Source organism: Lampetra fluviatilis, chromosome 2 (assembly GCF_964198595.1).
Source record: "Lampetra fluviatilis chromosome 2, kcLamFluv1.1, whole genome shotgun sequence".
Taxonomy (NCBI): domain Eukaryota; kingdom Metazoa; phylum Chordata; class Hyperoartia; order Petromyzontiformes; family Petromyzontidae; genus Lampetra; species Lampetra fluviatilis.
The window spans coordinates 8,836,960-8,858,487 of record NC_136276.1 but is presented as its reverse complement, the minus strand read 5'-3'; the positions used below and the strand labels follow the sequence as shown (position 1 = coordinate 8,858,487).

The 21,528-nt window shown below is 48.6% G+C and overlaps 2 protein-coding genes across 2 annotated transcripts; both read right to left on the bottom strand.

The window, feature by feature from the left end:
* Nucleotides 1-18: 18 nt before the first annotated feature.
* On the bottom strand, nucleotides 19-6,676 carry LOC144941737 (C-X-C chemokine receptor type 4-like). The gene is made up of 3 exons (XM_078868144.1): nucleotides 6,370-6,676; nucleotides 4,190-4,681; nucleotides 19-2,747 (listed from the first exon to the last, which is right to left on the bottom strand). The coding sequence occupies exons 1-3, from the start codon at nucleotides 6,370-6,372 to the stop codon at nucleotides 2,118-2,120; spliced, it is 1,125 nt and encodes a 374-aa protein (XP_078724270.1). The 5' UTR covers nucleotides 6,373-6,676; the 3' UTR covers nucleotides 19-2,117.
* Nucleotides 6,677-11,520: 4,844 nt separating this feature from the next.
* On the bottom strand, nucleotides 11,521-18,044 carry LOC144941723 (thread biopolymer filament subunit gamma-like). Its single transcript, XM_078868119.1, has 9 exons — nucleotides 17,498-18,044; nucleotides 17,148-17,208; nucleotides 16,397-16,492; nucleotides 16,017-16,193; nucleotides 14,974-15,099; nucleotides 13,805-14,025; nucleotides 13,542-13,654; nucleotides 12,953-13,032; nucleotides 11,521-12,174 (listed from the first exon to the last, which is right to left on the bottom strand). Exons 1-8 carry the CDS (start codon nucleotides 17,944-17,946, stop codon nucleotides 12,977-12,979), a joined length of 1,299 nt encoding a protein of 432 aa, XP_078724245.1. The 5' UTR covers nucleotides 17,947-18,044; the 3' UTR covers nucleotides 11,521-12,174; nucleotides 12,953-12,976.
* Nucleotides 18,045-21,528: the final 3,484 nt, after the last annotated feature.

Below are 21,528 nucleotides of genomic sequence, written 5' to 3'. Positions count from 1 at the left end.
TAAACACGTGGCATACAACTGGCATTATTATTTACATTTGATCTGTATACAACATTTTACCCGTGGCACACGGCGGGAATGGCAATAGGGTCAAGGATATAATGAATAGGAAAAGAAAAGGAAACGGAAAATGTAGAGACGAGAAATAAGAGTAAAGGGATGGAAAAGGGCCAGAAAACGGAACCCAATGGTCAAGAAAGGTGACAGAATAGGGAGGAAGAGGCTCCACGTAAGGGCCTCGCGGTAGACGATGTTACCAGTCACTGCAGAGGATGTCTGAGTAAGGGCAACGCAGAGATGGTGAGAAGAAGTCACCCGGGACAGGACGGCATTGAGTTGTCCGTGGGTGAAGACCAGGATCCGTAACAACACTCGAGCAGACTGGAATAGCGCCGGGCAGAGAGGGAGAGAAAGAATGACGGGGAATGAGAGGGGAGAGAATAGGTATGGAGCGGCGTGTGTTTTCACAGGAGGCGGGGAGAGCGGAGAGAATCAGAGTGGGGGTGGCTATACACAAGTGACGTGGTGTTCGGGAGACAGCTTATTTTACGCATCGATATATAGAAAGGTGTGTTTTAAAAACGTGGAGAATGACGTATTGTCTAGCATTTAATAGTCAAAGTATACACATGAGTTCCCTTCCGCACTGGGTTTCCAGTTCGCGTATTTAACTACTAAGTGCAATTTAAGCCAGCATAAAGTGGAGAATATAGGACAAATAAAGTAATCTTAAATATATATACATATCTCGCATTCAAGACAAGGACATTTACTAGGTGTACAAGAACGCATATTTGAGTTTACATAGAGGATTCATGACATCATTCAGACTGTTCGAAACATTCAGTGGGTTTGGTCAGGACAGGTCGCTAAGGGTCAAGAATAATAACGGAGTGGCAGCCAAGGAATGGAACGCGTCCGAGAGGGCGTCGACCAAAGAGATCGTGAGACATGGCGGGGGGGGCTTCGGATTGACGATGGCTGATAATGTCAAAGATGCATCGAATTCACTCCAAAATATTATTCCGCTCACAATACAGTGCATGCATTGAATTACACTGGTCAACACACTTTTTCTGGCATAAGGTATTCCAACGGTTTTAAGGTAAGTTTGGGGTGCTGATTCCAAATCCGGCATCAGTTTTTGTCTATCACATCAGGTTTTTGAGATATCAAATATTGAATGTTCAATAAAAATTGCAGAAGAAAAATATTAAATAAATGTGGATACTACATAAAATTGTATTATAAACACTATCCTAAAAATACAGCACCATATTTTAACACTAAAGCAGTCACTGACTCGCAACAACTTGCAATCATAAGTGACAGAGTTAATTTCGGGTAATATCAATGAAAATGGGGTATGCCGATAGCATAAAAATGAGATGTGATAGAGCAAATCTGAGATCAGATTTGGAATCAGCACCCTGAAATTAGTCTAAAACAGCTGCAAAATTCCAGGCCAGAATTTTGTGTGTCTGTGTGAAGTGGTGTTAGGTTCGTGTGTGTCTGTGTGCGTGCGGTAGTGTGTGTCTGTGTGAAGTGGTGTTAGGTGCGTGTGTGTCTGTGTGAAGTGGTGTTAGGTGTGTGTCTGTGTGCGTGCGTGCGTGCGGTAGTGTGTGGGGAGCGGTGGTGTAGCGGTTAGCGCAGCGCTGTGAACCCGGCGACCAGAGTTCGATTCCTGCTCACGGTCAATACCAGCGGCGATTATCTGAACCGGTCTTGGGCCTCCCCTAGGTCGACTCAGCCTCAAACGAGTAACTGCTGTGGTGTGTGAACATCGCCACTGGGGAGAGACAAAGGCGGCCGGGCGTGGTGGATCCAAGTCCCGGGCGAAGCCGGGGGTAGTTCAGCTAGTCACCGATAAAAGAGATCGAGCTCTGGACCGTATCCTCCCTGTTTAACACGAAGCAGGCTTTCGCGACCAATATTATTCATAATCAACGTTTCTGGGGTGAGATCGCGTTATTTATAAATGCGTCGTAACCCTCCACCACCCGACACGGCCAATCAGTAAAAAAAAAGTGTCACGTTGACAAAAGACAAAATAGTTCACCGCTTAATTGGACACCCCGCGGTTGGCTCACGAAGCGGGTGAACGCGCGTGGGAGAGCTCAACTAGCGGGGATGGTGCTCGTAGAGAAGTCCGAGTCGGAGCTGATGGGATGTGGCCGCCTGCTGCTCTGCCGCTTGCCCTCTCGGTACGACGCCGCACGCGTCCCGCACGCCCTGCAGCCCCGCAGCCGCGCCAGGTTCTCCTTGAACTTCTTGCCCACGAAGGCGTAGAGCACGGGGATGAAGCAGCAGTGGGAAAAGCCGACGCCCTCCGTGACGGCCACCGCCACTCCCAGGCGCTGCTCCATCTCGCAGTCGGAGTTCACCACCGCGTCCAGCCTCATCAGCGTGTCCAGCAGAGTGACCACGTTGTAGGGAAGCCAGCAGACGAAGAACGCTGCCACGATGGCGACCACCACCTTTAGCGCTTTGCGCTTCTCGTGGTTGTGCAGCTGCGACAGCGTCCTGATCACCATGACGTAGCAGAAGACGATCACGATGCCCGGCAGCGCGAAGGCGAGCACGTGGTGCAGAGCGCGCAGCGCCGTGCGCCACAGGTCGGACGCGCTCTCGGGGTACACGTGCTCGCAAAGCTGGTGGCCGCTCAGTGGCGCTGTGTACACGTGGCTGAACACGAGGTCGGGCACGGCGAGCAGCAGTGAGAGGGCCCACACCGCCCCACACGTCACCTACGGGGGCAGCGGGGGCGCAAGAGTGATGATGATGATTATTGATCAGGTGTCAGAGTGGGTTTTATGGACTGCATTGCATTTGTGTGTGTGTGTGCAGGCCTCTATTAGAGACCTGGAAAAGGTTGACGTACATCAATGGACTCGCACGCGGTTTTACATTCTCAGCCTTTTGGTTTTGACCTCTGGCCATACCCTACAATATTTACAGGAGTTGAACAAGCGCACAAGAAACTCCGCTATTGGAGCCTCCATTGCGATAGACACCCATGCGTTCTTACGGATGCGTGAGCGCCTGGCCGTTACACAACACGATAATAGTGGTGTATATAAACCACTGCTGTCGTCAGTCTTGCCCCAAAAACTAAACCAACCTCTATAATGGTCTTGGTAATGTGTGGTTAGTTCATGAACATAACTGCGTCTATCGCAATAACTAGGTAGGGGGTGGTGGCGCAGTGGTTAGCGCATTGCACTGTGAACACTCCAGCACTCTCACGACCTCAGTAAGAGCAGCGAGTGGGATACTGTTCGTAAAGCTCTTGACGGTCCGCGTGTCTGGCGAAGGGAAGACAGTATTGGCGAGATGTGGTGACATCAACGGCTTTAGCCATGATGACATCGTGGGACCTCTTTTGCCAGTGTCAAGATATAAGAATAGGTTTTCCCCTTTTTTCTGGCAACAACACAGGTGCTGTAAATAAATAAATAAATGTTCTCGGGTGCAATATCCTGTCCAGGTCCATGGATTGAACTGCATTGGTGTTATCTTGACTTAAAGCTTTCGTGACTGCAGGAATTCATATTCTTTGGGTCTTTCGGTAAAGTCACGTAGATAGTTCAAAGAAAATAACAAAAAACTTTGACGTTTCGATGGCAACACAAGCGTTGGTCATCAGGAAGAAAAAAGCTATTTTTTGCTATTTTCTTTGGGTCTTTCGGAAAAGTCACGACGTTATTTTTTGTTATTTTCTTTGAACCTATCTACGTGATAATAGGTTTTCCCCTTTTTTTCTGGCAACAAAACAGGTGTTAAGATGTTAAAACACCAAACTGAAACCTTTTGCAAGGAATCATGTCTGCATTAACCACAGATACTTGTGATGAAAATACAAACAAAAAACATACTCTGACAGTATACGCATTGTCTTTGAATTTGATTGGTCCACACCGTTTGAGACTATAGGCTCTAAAGAAAGCTAAAGTATAAATATACATATTTTAAACATTCTGGTACCCACACACACATATACGGAAATTCCTAGGGGGGCCAATCCTACTTCGCGGATTTTCACCTATCGCGAGGGGTTCCGGTCCCCATTAACCGCGATAAACGAGGGGTCACTGTATATCTGACGTGCCTTATTACGCCGAGAATGCCTAGCAGTGCTCATTAAAAAAAGAAACATCGAGTGAGAAATGAGGCCCCCTGCTTTGCCCACCTTGGTGGCGAACTTCCTGCGCACTTTGTCCGTCTTGGTGGCGCGCACGATGGCCAGGTAGCGCTCGATGCTGATGCAGGCGAGCAGGAGGATGCTGCTGGCCACGTTCACGGTGAACGTGAAGTTGACGAGGCAGCACAGGACGTTGCCGAACACCCACTCGGTGGCCGAGCCCACCGCCCAGAAGGGCATGGTCAACACGAAGAGCAGGTCGGCGGCGGCGAGGTGCATCAGGTAGAGGTCGGACGAGGTGCGCTTCTTGGTGAAGCACGTGAGGATGACGAGGATGAGCCCGTTGCCCGCGAAGCCCAGGAGACACACGAGGCCGTAGACGACGGGCAGAAAGACGCGGTGGAAGCTCTGGGATGGAGCGAGGCAGTCGGGGCTGTAGCAGCAGGGCGAGGACGAGTTCTCCTCCAGCTCGGACGTGTCGTTCAACCCCATGGGCAGGAGGTCGACCTCGTCTAGCGAGATGGAGTGCATCAACTCCGCCTAACGGGGGAGGAGAGCAGACAGGCAGCGCGATACAAAAGGGAGGGGAATGGTCCAAATTAGACGGATTTGAGAAGATACTCCGATATTGATTGGGGAAAGCCATGTAGCAGCATCGCTCCCTACCAGCGGCGTGATTCCCATCTGTAGGCTGGTGCTGTGTGCAACTTCTTCCACACAGGGAAAGCTTCCACTGGGTGTCTCCGTGGCTATGCACCACACTTGTGATTTTTAGGACCTTATGCATGGATTTTGAACTTTTTTCGCACCGTACGGGCATATTCACATCCTGACGAATGTTCATGTTCGCATGCTCTTTTGCGGAAATGCACCGATCACCGGCGGTGGGGTAAATCGGCCAGGCGATGTAATCTTAGCCGTTTCGTCAAGTTTTTAATGTGGCCCATACTGTCTGGCACGTGGAACAAACGTGATATCCACTGGCATTTTTATTTATTCTCTTGCGCCACTGATGGGACTGGTAATCGTTATTTCGTTTTACAAAGGCGGTTTTGTGCTCTGGCCAATTTTTGTATTGAGATTTGTCTACATAATAAATATTTCACTCATAGATTATTTAGCATTATATCGAGTAAGTTTAGGGATAATGTTTTTTTTCAACTATTATCCTCCTCCACCCGACAGAGCCAAAGAAATCAAGTTTTCACGTGAGCAGACATGCCAATTAATCCACTTTTTCAGAAAACCGGAGGAATGTTGAAAAGCAAGTCATATATTTGACAATGTTACAGGACGTTTCGCTGAACATTAAACTCAGCATCTAGGTGTTAACGAAGCTCAGCTCTTGCTTTAAAACAATTCTGGTTCTGCTAAAAACCAAAATTATTAGCATATTTCCCCACGTGACAACTTGATTTGATGGCCTTTGTCGGTTAGTGGAGGGTTATAATTATTTTAAAAAAGCATTTACCTACACGATCTAACCCCAAAAACACTCATTATGAATCATATTGGTCGTAGAAACCTACGTATCTAAATCCATACATGATTTAAACTGGAACTAAAATTGTTTGAATTAAACAAATGCTTGTGTATAATCAAGCGTAACCTATACAAGGAACATGCTGGACCACAACCACAACCGAAACCGCGAGGGTGTATCGTGCATGCTGGTTAGAGGTAACGCACACAATTGTACCCAATACTACACAGTATTAACACCGTTGCTTTAAACGAAAAAATAAACCCCAGCAGTGTCTCTTTTGCTAAACATTGAGAACAATTCAATAATATATGCCGACCGTCAAGGCGAAAACGTGTACAAAGCACAATCTGCCCCCCCCCCACCCCTTAAAATGAATTGTCGGCTATGTAGTGTAGCAGGCAGCGTCAGGCAGCGTAAAGTCCCAGTGTGGTCTGGGAGCAGGCGGCCTCGCATGCACTTTCAATGACTCGAGTTCAAATTGCTGCTAGTTATGACATATCATGTCACCGTGTACTCATCATCATCATTACCCGTACAGGATCGGTAAAATAAGAACCAGCTTGGAATGCGGGACTATTTGCTTTAAATTCAACAGTGGTTAACACATTTGTCCATGCCATAAAATTCTTGAATTTCCTCTGTACCAACTCGGGAGCAATTATACGAAGATTACTTTGTCCAGTAGCCACTAGCCCTCGAGGCAGCTGCAAGTTACTAATGCAAGTTAAACCGTAATGCTTACCATGTCAGCAACCGTCGTAGTTGCTAGCTTCCAGAGCTGCTAATGTCTCGCAGCCGCAGTCATGTAGGATGTGACGGAGGGCTCGTGACACGTTGGTGTCTTTCAGTCGCTGTCACCTGTCTCACAATCTGTCCCCCGATATTGCCTCTCAGTCCGTCAGTCCGTCCGCCTCTTAGTCCGCAAGTCTAAGGTTTACCATCTGCGTTGTAATATCTCATGGATAGCATCTGCCTGCCTGCCTGCCAATCAGTGAGTCAGTCTGGTCTGTCTGCCTGCTTTGTCCAGCCCGAGGAGTCAAGTCAATGCGGGTCCGCCTCTGTCCGCCTCTGTTCGCCTCTCTCGCTCTCTCGCTCTGATTTAGGAAGGGGAAGCTGCTCCATTTGTAGCCTGCACTGCCTCCCGTTTTTGGGCGCGCTCGTGTTTACGGAATCCGGGGGGTGGTCTGTGCCGGACTGATACCGCGACCGCAACTCGACCGCGTCCCAACGCCTTTTGTTTACACCATTGGAACCTCATTTGCCAGTAAAAAAAAATATGATAATTGTTTTTTTACCCTTCTATCTGGCAACAAAACTGACACCTTTTTTTTACAAGGAGTCATGTTTGCATCGACCACAATACCTGCAGTCATAATGCAAACAAAAAACATAACTTTGATGATGTATGCACTGTCCTTGAAGTTGATTGGTCTACACCCGAGAAAGCTTTTCTTAGAGCCTAGTCTCACATGGTGTTGGACCAGATGACGCCAAAAGGCGCACAACTCAAAGACAATGCACCATCAAAGTATGACAGCTCGGGGTAAAGCATTATCATCCTTTTGTTTACTCAAGCAGCGGCCACCAAGTAAATAATGAACTTAATTCTAGATATGAAGCTTTCGTGACTGCAAGGATTCATATTCTTAGGTTTTTTCGGTAAAGTCACGTAGGTAAAAAAATAAAATTAATAAAAGTAAAATAGAAATAAAATAAAAATCACGACGTCTCGGAGGCAACACAAGCTTCCGTCTTCAGGTGGAACCGTCACAGCACGATAGCTGTAATTTTTTACCTACGTGACTTTACCGAAAACCCTAATAATATAAATAATGAACATCGAACAGGCCGTTCCCCCCGGCAGCGGCGCCGAGGAGCTTCTGGTGGTCGCGACTGTCACGGATCCTATCGAATCAAAATCCCCTTTAGAACGACAGGAGACGCATTTGGGCAATCCGTATTGCCCACTCGTATACCTTGCGAGTGATAGTTATGGGTAATCTCTAGGCCTGAGTCGTGTCGTGTCCCCGTCTAAGGCATTGTAACATTCTCCACAATGTCGCTTAATGAAAGTGTGTTGTGTATTTCATAGCCCTGTGTCGAACTTGCCGATGAACATCAACATCGGGCAGTTTTTGCCGGCATTGTCTTAAGCGGGCCCGAATCTGCTGACGAGACACTGGATGTCGAAACCGGTACAGTGTTTAGGTTGCTTGTGTGAAAACACACGATGTGGAGAGACGTATGGGAAGGAGGCGTTATTTATTTTGCCATGAAGAAGGGCCATTGCTCGAAACGTCGCCACTTACTCCCCCCCCCCCCCCCGTTAAGGCCCCGTGTCACTAACGAATGTGTTGATAATTATTAATAATAATTTATCCTTATTCGTGCCATTGCACCGCTGCCAAAGCGATATCACAACAGACGGTGTGTTTTAATGTACGAATTAATGATTTAATGCAACTAATTGTTTTCTATGGAGACATCAGAACCCCTTTCGTGTAATCCGTACACCTGCAATGCGTTTAATTAAGTTAATTTTACAGATTTTATTCAATCCACTGCTGGATGAAGGCCTTCCCGTGCCATGTCGATGGGCCCCTGTTGTGAAGGAGCCAATTGTAGCATCTTGGGATTGTTTGTTGTTGTATTGAAATAACAAAAAAACATTTCAATAATACAGTGCGTGGCCTAAAACGAATATACATAATAGGTGACGCTGAGGGCAATGGTCGTTCTTGATAGCGCATTAAATAAATCATGTTCTATTAGGATGCTTTATGCATTTACATGGTTGTTATTGTCATTGTCTTGCATGTGTGGGATATGCAAGAGTCAACAATAAAGACACGGATTGTGGTGGTCATCTATGCTCATTGAAGCTTCACGGAGGTTGATGTGATTCCAGCGCTTAATTTCTCACTCGATGTTTTTTTTTCAAAATTCTGCGAGTAGACTGGCATGGAGTCGGGATAATTATCAGCAACAATCATCCTCCCACTTGAGTACAGGGTACGTCTATCCATAGTCATCCCATCTACAACGTTGTCGCCTATATTCCTATAATAACAAAGTAAGGTGATATGGATGTGGCGTGCCAACATCATTCCCTCAACGGCGTTTCGGATTGTTCTCGCTGATACTGAACACGCGCGTTTCTAAGTAAAGGGAAATGTACTCCAACGGTGGAGTTGTGGCAAACCCTTTCCTGGTATTGCTGAATCGAGCCACTATGGAATGTTCGTTGAAGTACAATATCCGTGGTCTCAGCCGTTGGCCCGAGATGGAAATTGAACAGGTGACAGTTATGAACTTTGACTGGGGTCACACTCTGCCCATGTGTTCCCCCTTCGTGACCCTGTAACGTAGAGATTAGTCAAACAAAAAATCCCTTTCGCGGTTTGTTTGGGCCAATAGTTTTTACTTAATTACAATTCAAATGTTAATACATTTCCCACGTGGTAAGTGGTGGAGCTGTTTGTGCAATGGTGACTTGGTTGAGGTTATCGACTAACTAAGAATGTTAATTCAGTCTAATCACGGCTTGGATGACACCCAGGACACCAAAAGTTGTACCAGCTCAATGCTCTAAGCCACGGAGCCCACCCGGCCAGTTTCTTTGAACACATTTTATTTATTTATCTTCTAGGTGTACGTTCAAGCCATGGGTCACAGTTTAAACATTACAATTTCACACGTGGTGATGATGATAATGAGTACCTTTATGTATGCGGTTTACGTTTAGATTTTCCCCTTAAACGCGGAGCGGTTATCTACAAGCGCCGCTGTTTCCTCCCAAAATGATAACACTCCCTAAAATGAAACTGGCCAAACATTCTCATGCATGACCTTTCTAAAAGAGCCTTGAGACTTATTGAGGCTTTCCTGTATAAATTGCATTGATGTGTGTCCACCTGCACTGGTAGACAATGGCAGGGTTTGAATGTACTTAGTCTAAACGAACGCATTTTGCTGTGAATCCAGTGAGTGTGACTCACATTATTAGCGGCGAGTGATATCTTAACTGGTCTTGGACAACCCCCTCTTGAGCAGCCTACACTAGCCAGCGTGATAAAGTATGGTCAAACAACCCCCATGACCAAACATTATATGGGGAAGCGTTCATCCAGCACCGGATTGATGAAGGGCTGTACGGTACATTCATCTCAAAGGGACCTCCATCGAATAAGCTCCATTGACCCCTCCATTCAGAGATATCACTTTCAGTGCACTAACCGCTGCGCCACCGCTCCCCACACAGCTGGCTTACAAAAATAAAATATCTCCCGTAATAGCCTGAACAGACTATTGGGGCAAGTGCTGTTAGCGAGCACCTATGAAGGCCGACACGGCACACGAGGAAGTGGATGGCCAGCACCACGCCGGGTCGCCGCTGTCTCCCTAGTCGGCATGTTTACACACCGCTCTAGGTACTCATTTGAGGCTGAGTCGACCTAGGGGACGCCCAGGACGAGTTCAAACAATCGCCACCGGTGTTGGCCGTGAGCTGGATCGACCTGGGGTCCCAGGGTTCGTAGCGCAGCGCGCTCACCGCTACGCCACCGCTTCCCACACACACATAAACACACATACACAACGTAAACATAAGTACATACGCGACCACATAAACACATAACCACATAAACACATAACCACATAAACGCACACACCCGTGCTTGCGTGCGCACTTGCACATGGTGTTCAACCGCAGTCCGGCGGGACACACATTTGCGTCAAACGTCGATGGCTATCTCGCTCTGGGCGTCAACTCGTTGCGCCGTTACGTAACATCGCCTGGCGTGTTTATTTCCATCAGAGCATCTGCTGATTGTCCTCACCGCGCCGTCGCGTGTCTGGCCTCCAGATTGTGGTGATGGGGCGAGGGGCGAGGTTGCGTGCGCGTGTTCACGAGGAGGTTTCCAGACGCGCACGCACGCAGCTGCAGCAGCAGCGGCGCGTAACGCGAACTCGGCACTCGGTGAAGCGGGGCTTGCCCGGCGAGATGGGCGACCTTACATGTGATCTGTGTTGCTGTGCGTTGGACTTCTTTCGCGCGGCACGCAGCCAACCGGCCTCATCGGACCGTGGGATGAAGCGAGTGGCGAGCACTCGGCCAAGCACATGCTCGGATCTTCAAGCGGCTCCAGTTGGACTCTGATTCAGGAACGCAGAGCGTTGGATGAAATATCGGCTCGAATTCAAAATAATGATTCTTGATTCTAATGGACGTCTTAGGTTAAGCGACGTAAAATGGCAATTCACCTGTCATCTCTGTTATTTTCTACAATGATATCTCATCTGGCTGCATCTGTATCTCTTGTTTACGTCCCGTCTGTCATCTCACTCGAATTGTATTTTTTGAAATATTGAAAAAAAGGACAGGTCTCAAAACTAGCTGATGATCAGGGCCCCCAATGAGCAAGCACCGAGCACGACATCGATGGCATCTGACACATTTCTGGCCGTCCTCTATGTCAACTCAGCATTAAATTAGTATATGTAAATGCGTGGGAGTTAGCAATGTAAGCCAACAGCGATCGAGTGTGGTGTGGACCGCACTACCCCAACACCACCACCACCACCTTCTCGTTAACCAGTCAAGCCTTAATAGGTGTCCCCGCTGACAACACCTGATATCAAGGCGGTAATCATAAATACACACTTTTTTACACGCACATATTTCGCGAATAGGACACATTGTTCGATCGACAACTCCGGGGTCCACATCCGCTCTCCGTGCCTTAAATGAGATGCGTACTTGGGCTGTCGCGTGAGCTACGATCACCTACGAGACGAAACGCGCCGCTGACATATTGACCCCATGACGAATTGTCTTGATCCACAGCTCTTCGCTGTAGAAGAAAAGTAAAAACGACAGCGTGGAGACGTCGTGTTTTGGTTCACGTGATGTTTATTCACTCCACAGCAAAGCAGAATCAGCAAGGGTCGCTCACCCATGTGCGTAGTCTACGGACGAGGCTGCGCATGAATCATCAGAGGCCATGCGTTAGGCCGGAGGAATGCACGTCGTCACGTAAGCATTGCCCGGGGGGGAGAGAAGGGGGAGAGGGCATTAACTTGAAGCAACCAATGACATTTGCAGCCAAACCTATGCGGGTAGAGAGAGAGCAGACAAAGAACTTGTCACGATAGCCAGGCCAAAGTTCCTCAAACAAAGTTCCTCAAACGTAATTTTCCAAAACCACGAGCCTTTGCATGTTAACTTTTCCTCTCCGTTGAAACACAAACTATCGTGCGCTGCACGCGCCCGATAGTTGTTAAACGCGTCCCCCGCGACGTAGAGAGAGCTGCATTACTGTGCGCCACGATCTCGGTCTCCATTTTAATCGGAGCTCTCTCCATCGCGTGGGACATGATTATAAATCACGAGGAACGGGGCAGCATGTGAAGAACTCGTCGTGAACGTCGATGACCCTTCCCAGGTCGCGTGCGCAGGATCGGAGCTTGAGAAACCCTGGGCTGGAGGTGACGAATCGAGATGGTGTCACATTCTATGTTTCATCCTTTTCTCTTGGGCGTCACTTTCCTGAAAAAAAGAAGGGCAGTACACAATCCATATTATTTTCCAAAAATGTACAGGGACTTAAATTTTGAGACGAAAAAAAAAATCAAATGTACGTCTTCTTCCCGTTTTACAAACACCGGGGGATGATGTTCGGTGTGTTTTGTTGTAACTGGTAGGTTGATCAAGTTCTGCTTGCCGGCGATCGCGTACGGTTGTGACCTCTGTCCCTTTCACTTCCTCTGCGGCAAACGCAGCACCCTTGCCACTTTCTCTTTTGTTGTTTGTGTTGCGCATCTCATAATTCTCTGCCGTTTACACGGAATAGATGAATCCCGATCCATTGGGAGTTCTCGCAGAACACTGCATCAGCCCACGTTAGAGCACGGCCCTCGCGGAAGGTGATATCGGAGAAACAACTTCTGAGAACTTTGTATCCCGCACACTAAGAACACTGCACACTTTCCCGCACGCGCGCTACAGAATAAAACAATCCTGTGCAGTCTTTGCCGATGAAGCTAAGGCCATCACCTCGGGACCCTCAAGAGCTGGTTTAATCATGGATAGCCGAGCCCCGTGTTCGATCCCAGATTCTCAGCAGGGCTGGCTCCGTGCTTTAACCCCCTGAGCCGCCCGGCCACGTCTCTCTCGTTGTATGGTGAAGTATGGTCAAACAACCCCATCGACCGACACAGCGTGGGGAGACCTTCATCCAGCAGTGGATTAACAAAGGGCTATATATTACACATGTAGACGAGGGATGTCAAATATAATGTCCACAGAAATACATGGAGTGGCTCACCTGTTTTCAAGGCCCCTTGAGCTCTTAGATTTTGATGTCGGTAGCGCTGCTGGCCGCGAAGCTGGCTGACTTGCTACTCGCTGTTCCAACGGCACAAGTTGACATGCACGAATTTAAGTTCTGCCTTTTCATCTCAGATTGTTCAAACACCAAGCCCTGAGCCACAACAATTCTCACTCACCCTGAGTCACATGCTGCCTCTCACTCACTCACCCTGAGCCACATGCCCTCACACACTCACTCACCCTGAGCGACAGGTCCTCTCTCACTCACTCACTCGCTCACACTGAGCCACATGTCATCTCTCTCACGCGCTCACACTGACCCACATGCCACCCCTCTCTCTCACTCACTCACCCTGAGCGATAGGCCCTCTCTCACTCACTCACCCTCAGCGTCAGGCCCTCTCTCACTCACTCACACTGAGCCACAGGTCCTCTCTCTCACTCACTCACCGAGCCACATGCCACCCCTCTCACTCACTCACTCACCCTGAGCCACATGCTGCCTCTCACTCACTCACCCTGAGTGACAGGCACTCACTCGCTCACACTGAGCCACAGGTCATCTCTCTCTCTCACGCGCTCACCTGACATGGACATGTGGGTGGAGGAGACAGAGCGCGAGCTGCTGCTCCCTGCCGACACCACGTGCACCCCGCCGCCGCCCAGCGACAGGGAGCTCAGCTTCATGCCGGACACGCTGTCACGCAAGGACATTGCATCGGCTGTCAGGCAAGCGTAACACTCCTGCGATGGCGAGCGTTGTAACACCGTGACGCGCAGTGAGTGTGGTCATCGTGCCGCCCCCCCCCCGCCCCCCTCTGTTGTGAGAAGTGCTTCCCCACAGCACCTGGCCGCCTCGCCCTCCAGCAGATTCCTGTAGGTGGAGATCTCAGCGTCCAGCTGAAGCTTGACGTCCAGCAGGCTCTGATAAGCCATCAGCTGCCTCTGCAGGTCCATTCGAGCGGTCTCGATGGCCACCTCCATGGTGGCCACAGAGGACTGGTAGCTGGCCACCTCGGAACTGGCCCGCGCCTCGTAGGTAGCCACGGACTGCTCCATGGAGTAGCTCTGTCAGACCGACAGTGAATTCGTTCATGTGTTAGTTCGTTCATCTATTGGTTCGTTCGTTCAAGTGAGGGGAAGAAGAGACCGCGCTTGAGGGAACACCACGGTGATGTCGATGCACCATCACAACTTGGCAACGTGAGTCCCTCCCGTCAGCTCGTTAGCGAGGATTGGGCCGAACGGAGGTTCTGTTTCTATCGCCAACATCACTGCCTCCTTCAGTCTCTATCCATTCTCCTCTTGATCTATTACCGCTGTGTCTATCAAATCTCAATTGGTGTTCTACACCGCCATTGTATTTGTTCTCGTTTTACTCGCCATCACAGCTCACATTTGCTCGTGTAGTTTTTTTTCGACCGTTTTAATCAATAACCAGCGCCTACATTAAATATAGACGAAGGCGAGTGGGTGGCCGATGTAAATGCTAATCAGAATCTTTATATATCCTGGAAGAATGCAGAAGGATTGTAAGGTGAATATTGACACACATATAGTCGAGTAATTTTTTTTCAATATATGGGCCCCCAAAAAAATAAATGCCCTAAAATTGTGGGACATGTTGAATGAAATGTTAACCTTTAACCAAGACCTATGAAAGTTTTTACCCGTTCATTTTGAAGAGCAGTGATTACAAATGGCGATACTCTAACTCGATTTTATTTTCTGGTATATTAGGAAGCATGTGACACTGAGGCTGATAAGAAGTGGACAAAAGCCACCGACATTTACCGGTACACGTGTATATAAACATACAAACGGCGGTGAAAATGTTTGGTGGAAAGGATTTATGTGTTGGTAGGCACCGCTTTCCCACCAATTTTTTGCAGAAAAAAATCCACGCTGGTGTAGGACAAAAAGTACGTGTCCACGATACGCCACTCAAATTCACAAATTCACGTGGAGCGTAGGCAAAGCTGAGAACCGCGTGGACGGTGTGCTGGAGACGAGCACCTGGGACAGGAGTGTCTGTAGCTCCGAGTAGTGCATCTGGATATCCTTGGTCACCGACACAATCTCCGACTTGGCGAAGTTGATGGCCTCCGTGGTCTTCGAGGTCACGGCCTGGATCTCTTCTATCTGCAAATGCGCGCAGAGGAGAACGGTTAACACCGTGAGAGCCGAGGCCGACTCTGGCGCCGTGCTGGGCATCAGTGCGCGGCAGCGAGTTGACGCTAGTCTCTGAATCGGTATCGGTCACTTTGAGATTCTGCAGAAATGCAAAATTTTATTGTGTTGTGTCGAGCGTCAAATTTAATTATTCACGTAAAAAAACACAAGTATACTGAAAAAAACAGCATTGTGAATGATACATATATCACTCATGCATGAAAATATATTTTACAATGTTTTATTTTTATTATTTTATTATTTCCCTTCTACGTGACTTTACCGAAAGAACCAAGAAGAAAAATATTTGTTATTTATTTTTAAGACTTTGTTCAGCCCGTTGATGTTTTCGATGAGCTGTCGGTTAGAATACGCGTCGCGTTCGTGTGTGTATCGTATTTTTTCGCCCGTTATTTGCTCTCATAACTCCGTGCTGCTCTTGCGACGATAGCTTTAATAAAACGAGTACATGACGAGTTAGGTTTAGAGATAATCCAAATGATACCGCCATCATTTCTGTTTACACCACTAAGCCTCCTGTGCAGTGCATCTCGAGGCGCCAGAACAAAGTGGCGTTTGAGATTATAACTCGACAAGGAAGTCATCGCAGACCGCATACGACGTTTCAAACATTTGCATGGTCGACTATGTACGGTGCGAAAGAAGTTCAACATACATACAAGATGGTAGAGACAATATGCACAGCGGAGAAGAAATATAAAATATTTCAAAGTTATTATCTGTTTAAGACTACTCTTATATAGAAGTCTATATATAACTATAAACAACCTCCACAGCATTAGGAGGCCTTCATCATCCAGCAGTGGATCGACCACGAGCTGCACATCGCCCCCAGACGCTTCGTGTCACCGTGGGGATGACCTCACCCTGCTATGGTAGTAGGCCTCTGCTTCTGCGCGGTTTCTGGTGGCCACCACCTCGTACTCGGAGCGGATTTGGCTGAGGGTGGACATGAGGTCGAACGACTTGATGGTGTCGACCTCGATGATGGAGCCGCTGGAGACCTCCGTGGTGCCCAGGCGGGTCTGGAAGGTGGCGAATTCCTGCGAGGGAGAGAACAGCGGAGAACCAGGCGATCTGTTCACATCTGAGCACGTGTTCTGAAAAATGTCAAAATTAAAATCATGATCACCTGCTCCTCGTTAAAACTCAATGGTTAAGCAGGGTTGACCCTGGTCAATGTGTGGATGGGTAGGCAGTACCGTAACGTTGATTTGAGACTGATAGGATCGAACCCAGTGCCTACCTCTTCATAGGTCTTCTTGAGGAAGGTCAGCTCGTCCGTCAGGGCCGTGTAGCGCGTGGTCAGGTTCACGCGCGTGTCGGTCGCAAACTCGATGTCCTACATCGGGGGAGGAGAGGCCGGGCACAAGCAAACCAAGCAAAGGCTTAGGGCCCCTGATTCATGAACAAAATAAATGTGTTTTACTCAATTAGCAGCTCAGATTAAAATTAGAATACACATAGCAAGCTAATCAACATAAAGAAACAATGAAATCTCTCTCGTCTCCATCTTGGCTTCGTCTCTCTGCTTTCATCAATATCTTAATCTAAATTTCTATTACCTCACTACATCTACGTACATATCATTGTCTATATCCATTTTCTCATATGGTCCCCAGTGGACCAACACCACCGCTGATCAGCGGGTCCAAGATTGCCCCACGAACACCCTAGTAAACGTTGCTCCAACGTTTATTCAACGTTCTCAACCACATGTCAACGTTGGCATAACATTGCATGTTTCCTGGGACCACCGGGCATCATAGCGCGAGACAAACTGTGTGTCCGTCACTGCAGTCCTCGTAACGGCCCCCGTATTCCCATGCGTGTTGTTTGGTATGCTGTTCCCCTCGGCACGAAATGTCCTCAGGGGTGAAACGAGGAAGCTCTTGCCACGTGCAGCGAGCGAAATGTCGGACATCGCGCCGAGCGGCACGCAGGGCACACGCCGAAAACAGCCGTGAGAGCGACGCTGGCGGTGACTGTCGCCGTACCTTCTTCATCAGGCTGATGTCAGACTCCAGCTGGTAACGCACCCCGGCCTCGAACTCAAACCTGTGGCGGCAGCGGGCATCGGTCAGTGCAAAGAGTGACAGTGAAATGTCGCGATGTACCAAAATTACTGGAGTTAGGAGCTACGGTCATGATTTAACTTCTTAAGAAACTACGCATCCACACGTCCTCTGTACAAGTGCTTCACTCATCCAGAACAACCCTTTAAAAGCAGTGTTTTTCACTAATGTTCAGAGGTAGGGCCACTTTCGCCGATAAGACATCAGGCCTCGAAGCAATGAGCGGTGCAGGGTGAAACGGGTGGGCGACTGCCTGTCGGATGAGACCTTACTTGGCTTTGAGCTCCTCGGCAGTGGCTCTGATGTTGTCCAGCTCGATCTCCATGTTCACCTTGTCGAGGATGAGCGTCTCGATGGTGGTGCGCAGCTCGGTGATCTGGACCTCGTAGTTCACCGTGAGCCCCCCGTCGGGCGAGAGCGGCGCGCCGCCCGTGATGGAGGCGAGCTGCGCCTCGAGCGCCGCGTTCTCCCGCTGCAGGAGTCGAACCTTCTCCACGTAGCCCCCGAAGCGGTCGTTCAGGAACTGCAGGGTGCTCTTCTCCGCCTCTCGCGACGCCATGGGCGGGATGGAACCCACACCCACGAGGGTGCCGGACAGACCCCCGGCCGTCAGCATTTTGCCCGCGGCGAATGCGGGGCTCCCGTAGGGGCCGACCCCGCCGCCGGGCCCGATGCCGAACCCACCGCCGATCAGGCCCGCCGCGCCTCCTCCCGGGAGCATGTAGCCACCACCTCCAAGACCCACTGCCCCATAGCCCAGACCAACTCCTCCTACTCCTCCTCCATAGCCCAGACCAAGACCTCCACCGTAGCCCAAGGCTGCCCCTCCACCGTAGCCCAGACCTGCTCCTCCGCCGTAGCCCAGAGCTGCCCCTCCACCGTAGCCCAGACCTAACCCTCCACCGTAGCCCAGAGCTGCCCCTCCACCGTAGCCCAGACCTAACCCTCCACCGTAGCCCAGAGCTGCTCCTCCGCCTGACGCGTACCCGAGGCCGGCACTAACTCCCTTGTAGGAGCTGCTGCTGCTGCTCTTCATTTGGCTGTACGAGCTGGAGCTCGCGGCCGTTGCACTCACTGCAGACGCAGACATTGTGGCTGAGAGGATGGATTGCGGCTGGAGAAACTTAGCTGCGGTGGAACGAAATGCAAGAGGGACCTCGCCAACGGCCGCAGCAGGTGAGAGAGAGATGATTATTCTGCCGCTACCAGAGAACTCCTGCGCCTATTTATCAGGAGGAGGGTGAACAATAAGCCCAGTGTCACCGTACGAAGTTACGCACGCGAGCCAGACTCAGATTGTTGAAAGAATCCCTCAGAAGCGTCTGGCATATTTTGAATGGCTGGACGTGTGCTCGCTCGTCGCCAGCTCGCAATACGCTCATTACCGAGAGTCTGAGCTGCCAGCGAGAGAGGGAGAGTCGTGGCACCGTCAGCAATTTACAGGCGTGATTCGCAGCCAGATATTTAATCAAGATCAGCATCAGCAGTAGAGTTCAAGTGTCTTACCGTTCAAAAGAGCAATTAATTTCTAGATTTGAATCTTTCGTGACTGCAAGGATTCATATTCTTAGGTTTTTTCGGTAAAGTAACGTAGGTAAAAAAATTATAATTAATGAAAGTAAAATAAAATACAAATCACGAAGTTTCGGAGGCAACACAAGCTTCCGTCTTCTACTTTACCGAAAAAACCTAAGAATAAGAGCAATAAAGCCACGTTACGTTGGTGGCCCAAAGCCTGCGGTGCGAATTTCACATTCTCATGGCGGGGGTGAGACTCTTGATAAGGATAACAGGTGTTGGTGTCTTCTTTGTATGGTACAGTACTCATTTTGTCACAGACTCCTTAAAACCTTCCAAAACAATCGTTTTGTCTAATCAAACGACAAATCTAAAAGGGCACGCCAAGACACGCATGCGGATAATGCAATAACATTATACAGAACAACAACTGTACACACGTCAGTGCTGACCGGCTCAGAAAACAATGGGCACATAACAATAATATTAACGTAGAAGTGAATACAGGGTTTGTGAACGGGGCTGTGCCATTGTTCCGGAGTCCACTTGAAGTCACGAAGGTCACTCGTTTCGCGCATTGTTTTCCTGGCTCAGCGTCCGGCCTTGTAGAATGTATCAGTGTTATCCGCCATCGCCCATCAAGGCTGCAACAGCGCACAACAAGGTGGCGGTGTGACCAAAACCACGCTCGGCCGCTTTTGTCTCACTCACGCCGTTGAATCTTCTCCATCCCGTGGCCGGAATGCGTTGACGTGTTTGCGGTACGGTCCACACCTATTCACTTCATTAATCAACGTTTTTGGGTTTAGATCGCGTTATTTAAAAATGTGTCGTAACCCTCCACCACCCGACACGGCCAATCAGTAAAAAAGTGTCACGTTGACAAAAGACAAATAGTTCACTGCTTTAGCCCACCGGTGTGTTGAATCGTGAAACCACAACATTTACAAAAAAAAAATTCACGCTTCAACACACCGGTGGGCTAAAGCAGTGAACTATTTGTCTTTTGTCAACGTGACACTTTTTTACTGATTGGCCGTGTCGGGTGGTGGAGGGTTACGACACATTTATAAATAACGCGATCTAAACCCAAAAACGTTGATTATGAATAATATTGGTCGCGAAAGCCTGTTACGTGTTAAACTGACCTATTCACTTATTCATTGGGGCCAGGGGTTGAGTCACCAACCGGTGATAGTGGTGGTAGCCTTGTGCCGGTGTGGTGTTGGTGATTTCGTGGTCGTGGCGTTTGAGCTGGGGCTGACTGTAGACGTTGTGATGTACGATGATAGTGATGATAATGGTAAACGTCATCATCACCCATCGCTTTATCTCAAGTGGAACAAAAGCCATCACCGTCCCTGACGTGCACGTAAACGGGTCTTGTCGCTCCATCTCCACGGTGGTCGCCCTCACTGAGCTCGCTCTCGCCTTCGGTTACCGTTCTGTCGCCAGTGTCGTCCAATTTGCCATCATCCCGTCTCGCGACGCCGCCACGGTGGGGAGATGTTAACTACATCGCCAGGTATACAAGGGCACATGGGTTCGATCCAGACCTTGACGCCTGTTGTTGTATATTTGGAGTTTTCACGTTCTTCTTGTCGTCGCGTAGAATTTTCTCCGGGTCTTCTGGTTCTTCCCTCAACATTTAGAATACATTTTATTTTCTCCGTGACTTTACCGAAAAAACCAAAGCGTAATTCCTGCAGTCACGAAAGCTTCGAATTTAGAATCAACATCACGCGTTTAGAGTGTGTTGGCTGCTTTAAATGTCCACGTGATAAGCCACTTGGTTGAGCTATAAATTGTGGGCAGATCGCTTCTGAAAAAGAGCTATATAGCTCAGTCAACCTTACCTGGTAAAATAAAACGTAGATTTTTTGTGTTACTTTCTTTGAACCTTACTCTTTGGTTTTTTCGGTAAAGTCACATAGGTTAAAAAAGGAAAACAAATACATTAAATTACGACGTTTCGGAGGCAACACAAGCCCCCGTCTTCAGGTGGAACAGTCACAGCAAAATTACTGCATCAAGTGACTGTTCCACCTGAAGACGGGGGCTGGTGTTGCCTCCGAAACGTCGTGATTTAATTTGTTTGTTTTCGTTTTCCGTTTTTCACCTACGTGACTTTACCGAAAAAACCAAAGAGTATGGATCCTTGCAGTCACGAAAGCTTCAAATCTATAATTATTTGAACCTATCTACGTGATTTTACCGAAAGACCCGAAAAATATAAATAAAACGTAGTTTCGTTTTTTTATAGTTTACTTTGATATTTTTAATTGGTGTAGGTAACGTGTCATCGGAACCGGGGTGGTTTGTAATGGCCAGGGGTCTGAAACTTGCGGCTCTGGAGCCGCGTGCGACTTCTTCAAGAACTGCTTCGTGACGGTCGTGTCGTCCTGACATGCATCGCGGCTCTGTTTGTGTGTTTGTTGTCGATCCCTGGTAATGGGAATACGCATCGTGGTGATGGCACCCGAAACTGTAGTACATTCAGTGCCGGATTAAGCTAGTGCGGGGCCTGCAGCATTTGTTATGAAGGGGGTCTAAATAAAATAAAAACACGTAAATATTAAAACACATAGATTTTTTACTTGCATAGTAAAGTAATTGTATTTGTTATAAGGCCAGATAATAAGACAAATCGCTAACCTCAAACACCCAGTCGTTCATTAAAGTATAAGGCAGTATAGTACTATAGTAATAGAGCAAGTGCAGAATCACTGATCCGGAATTGATAGCTTGAAAGCATTTAGCGCGGGGCCCTTGAAACTGCGGGGCC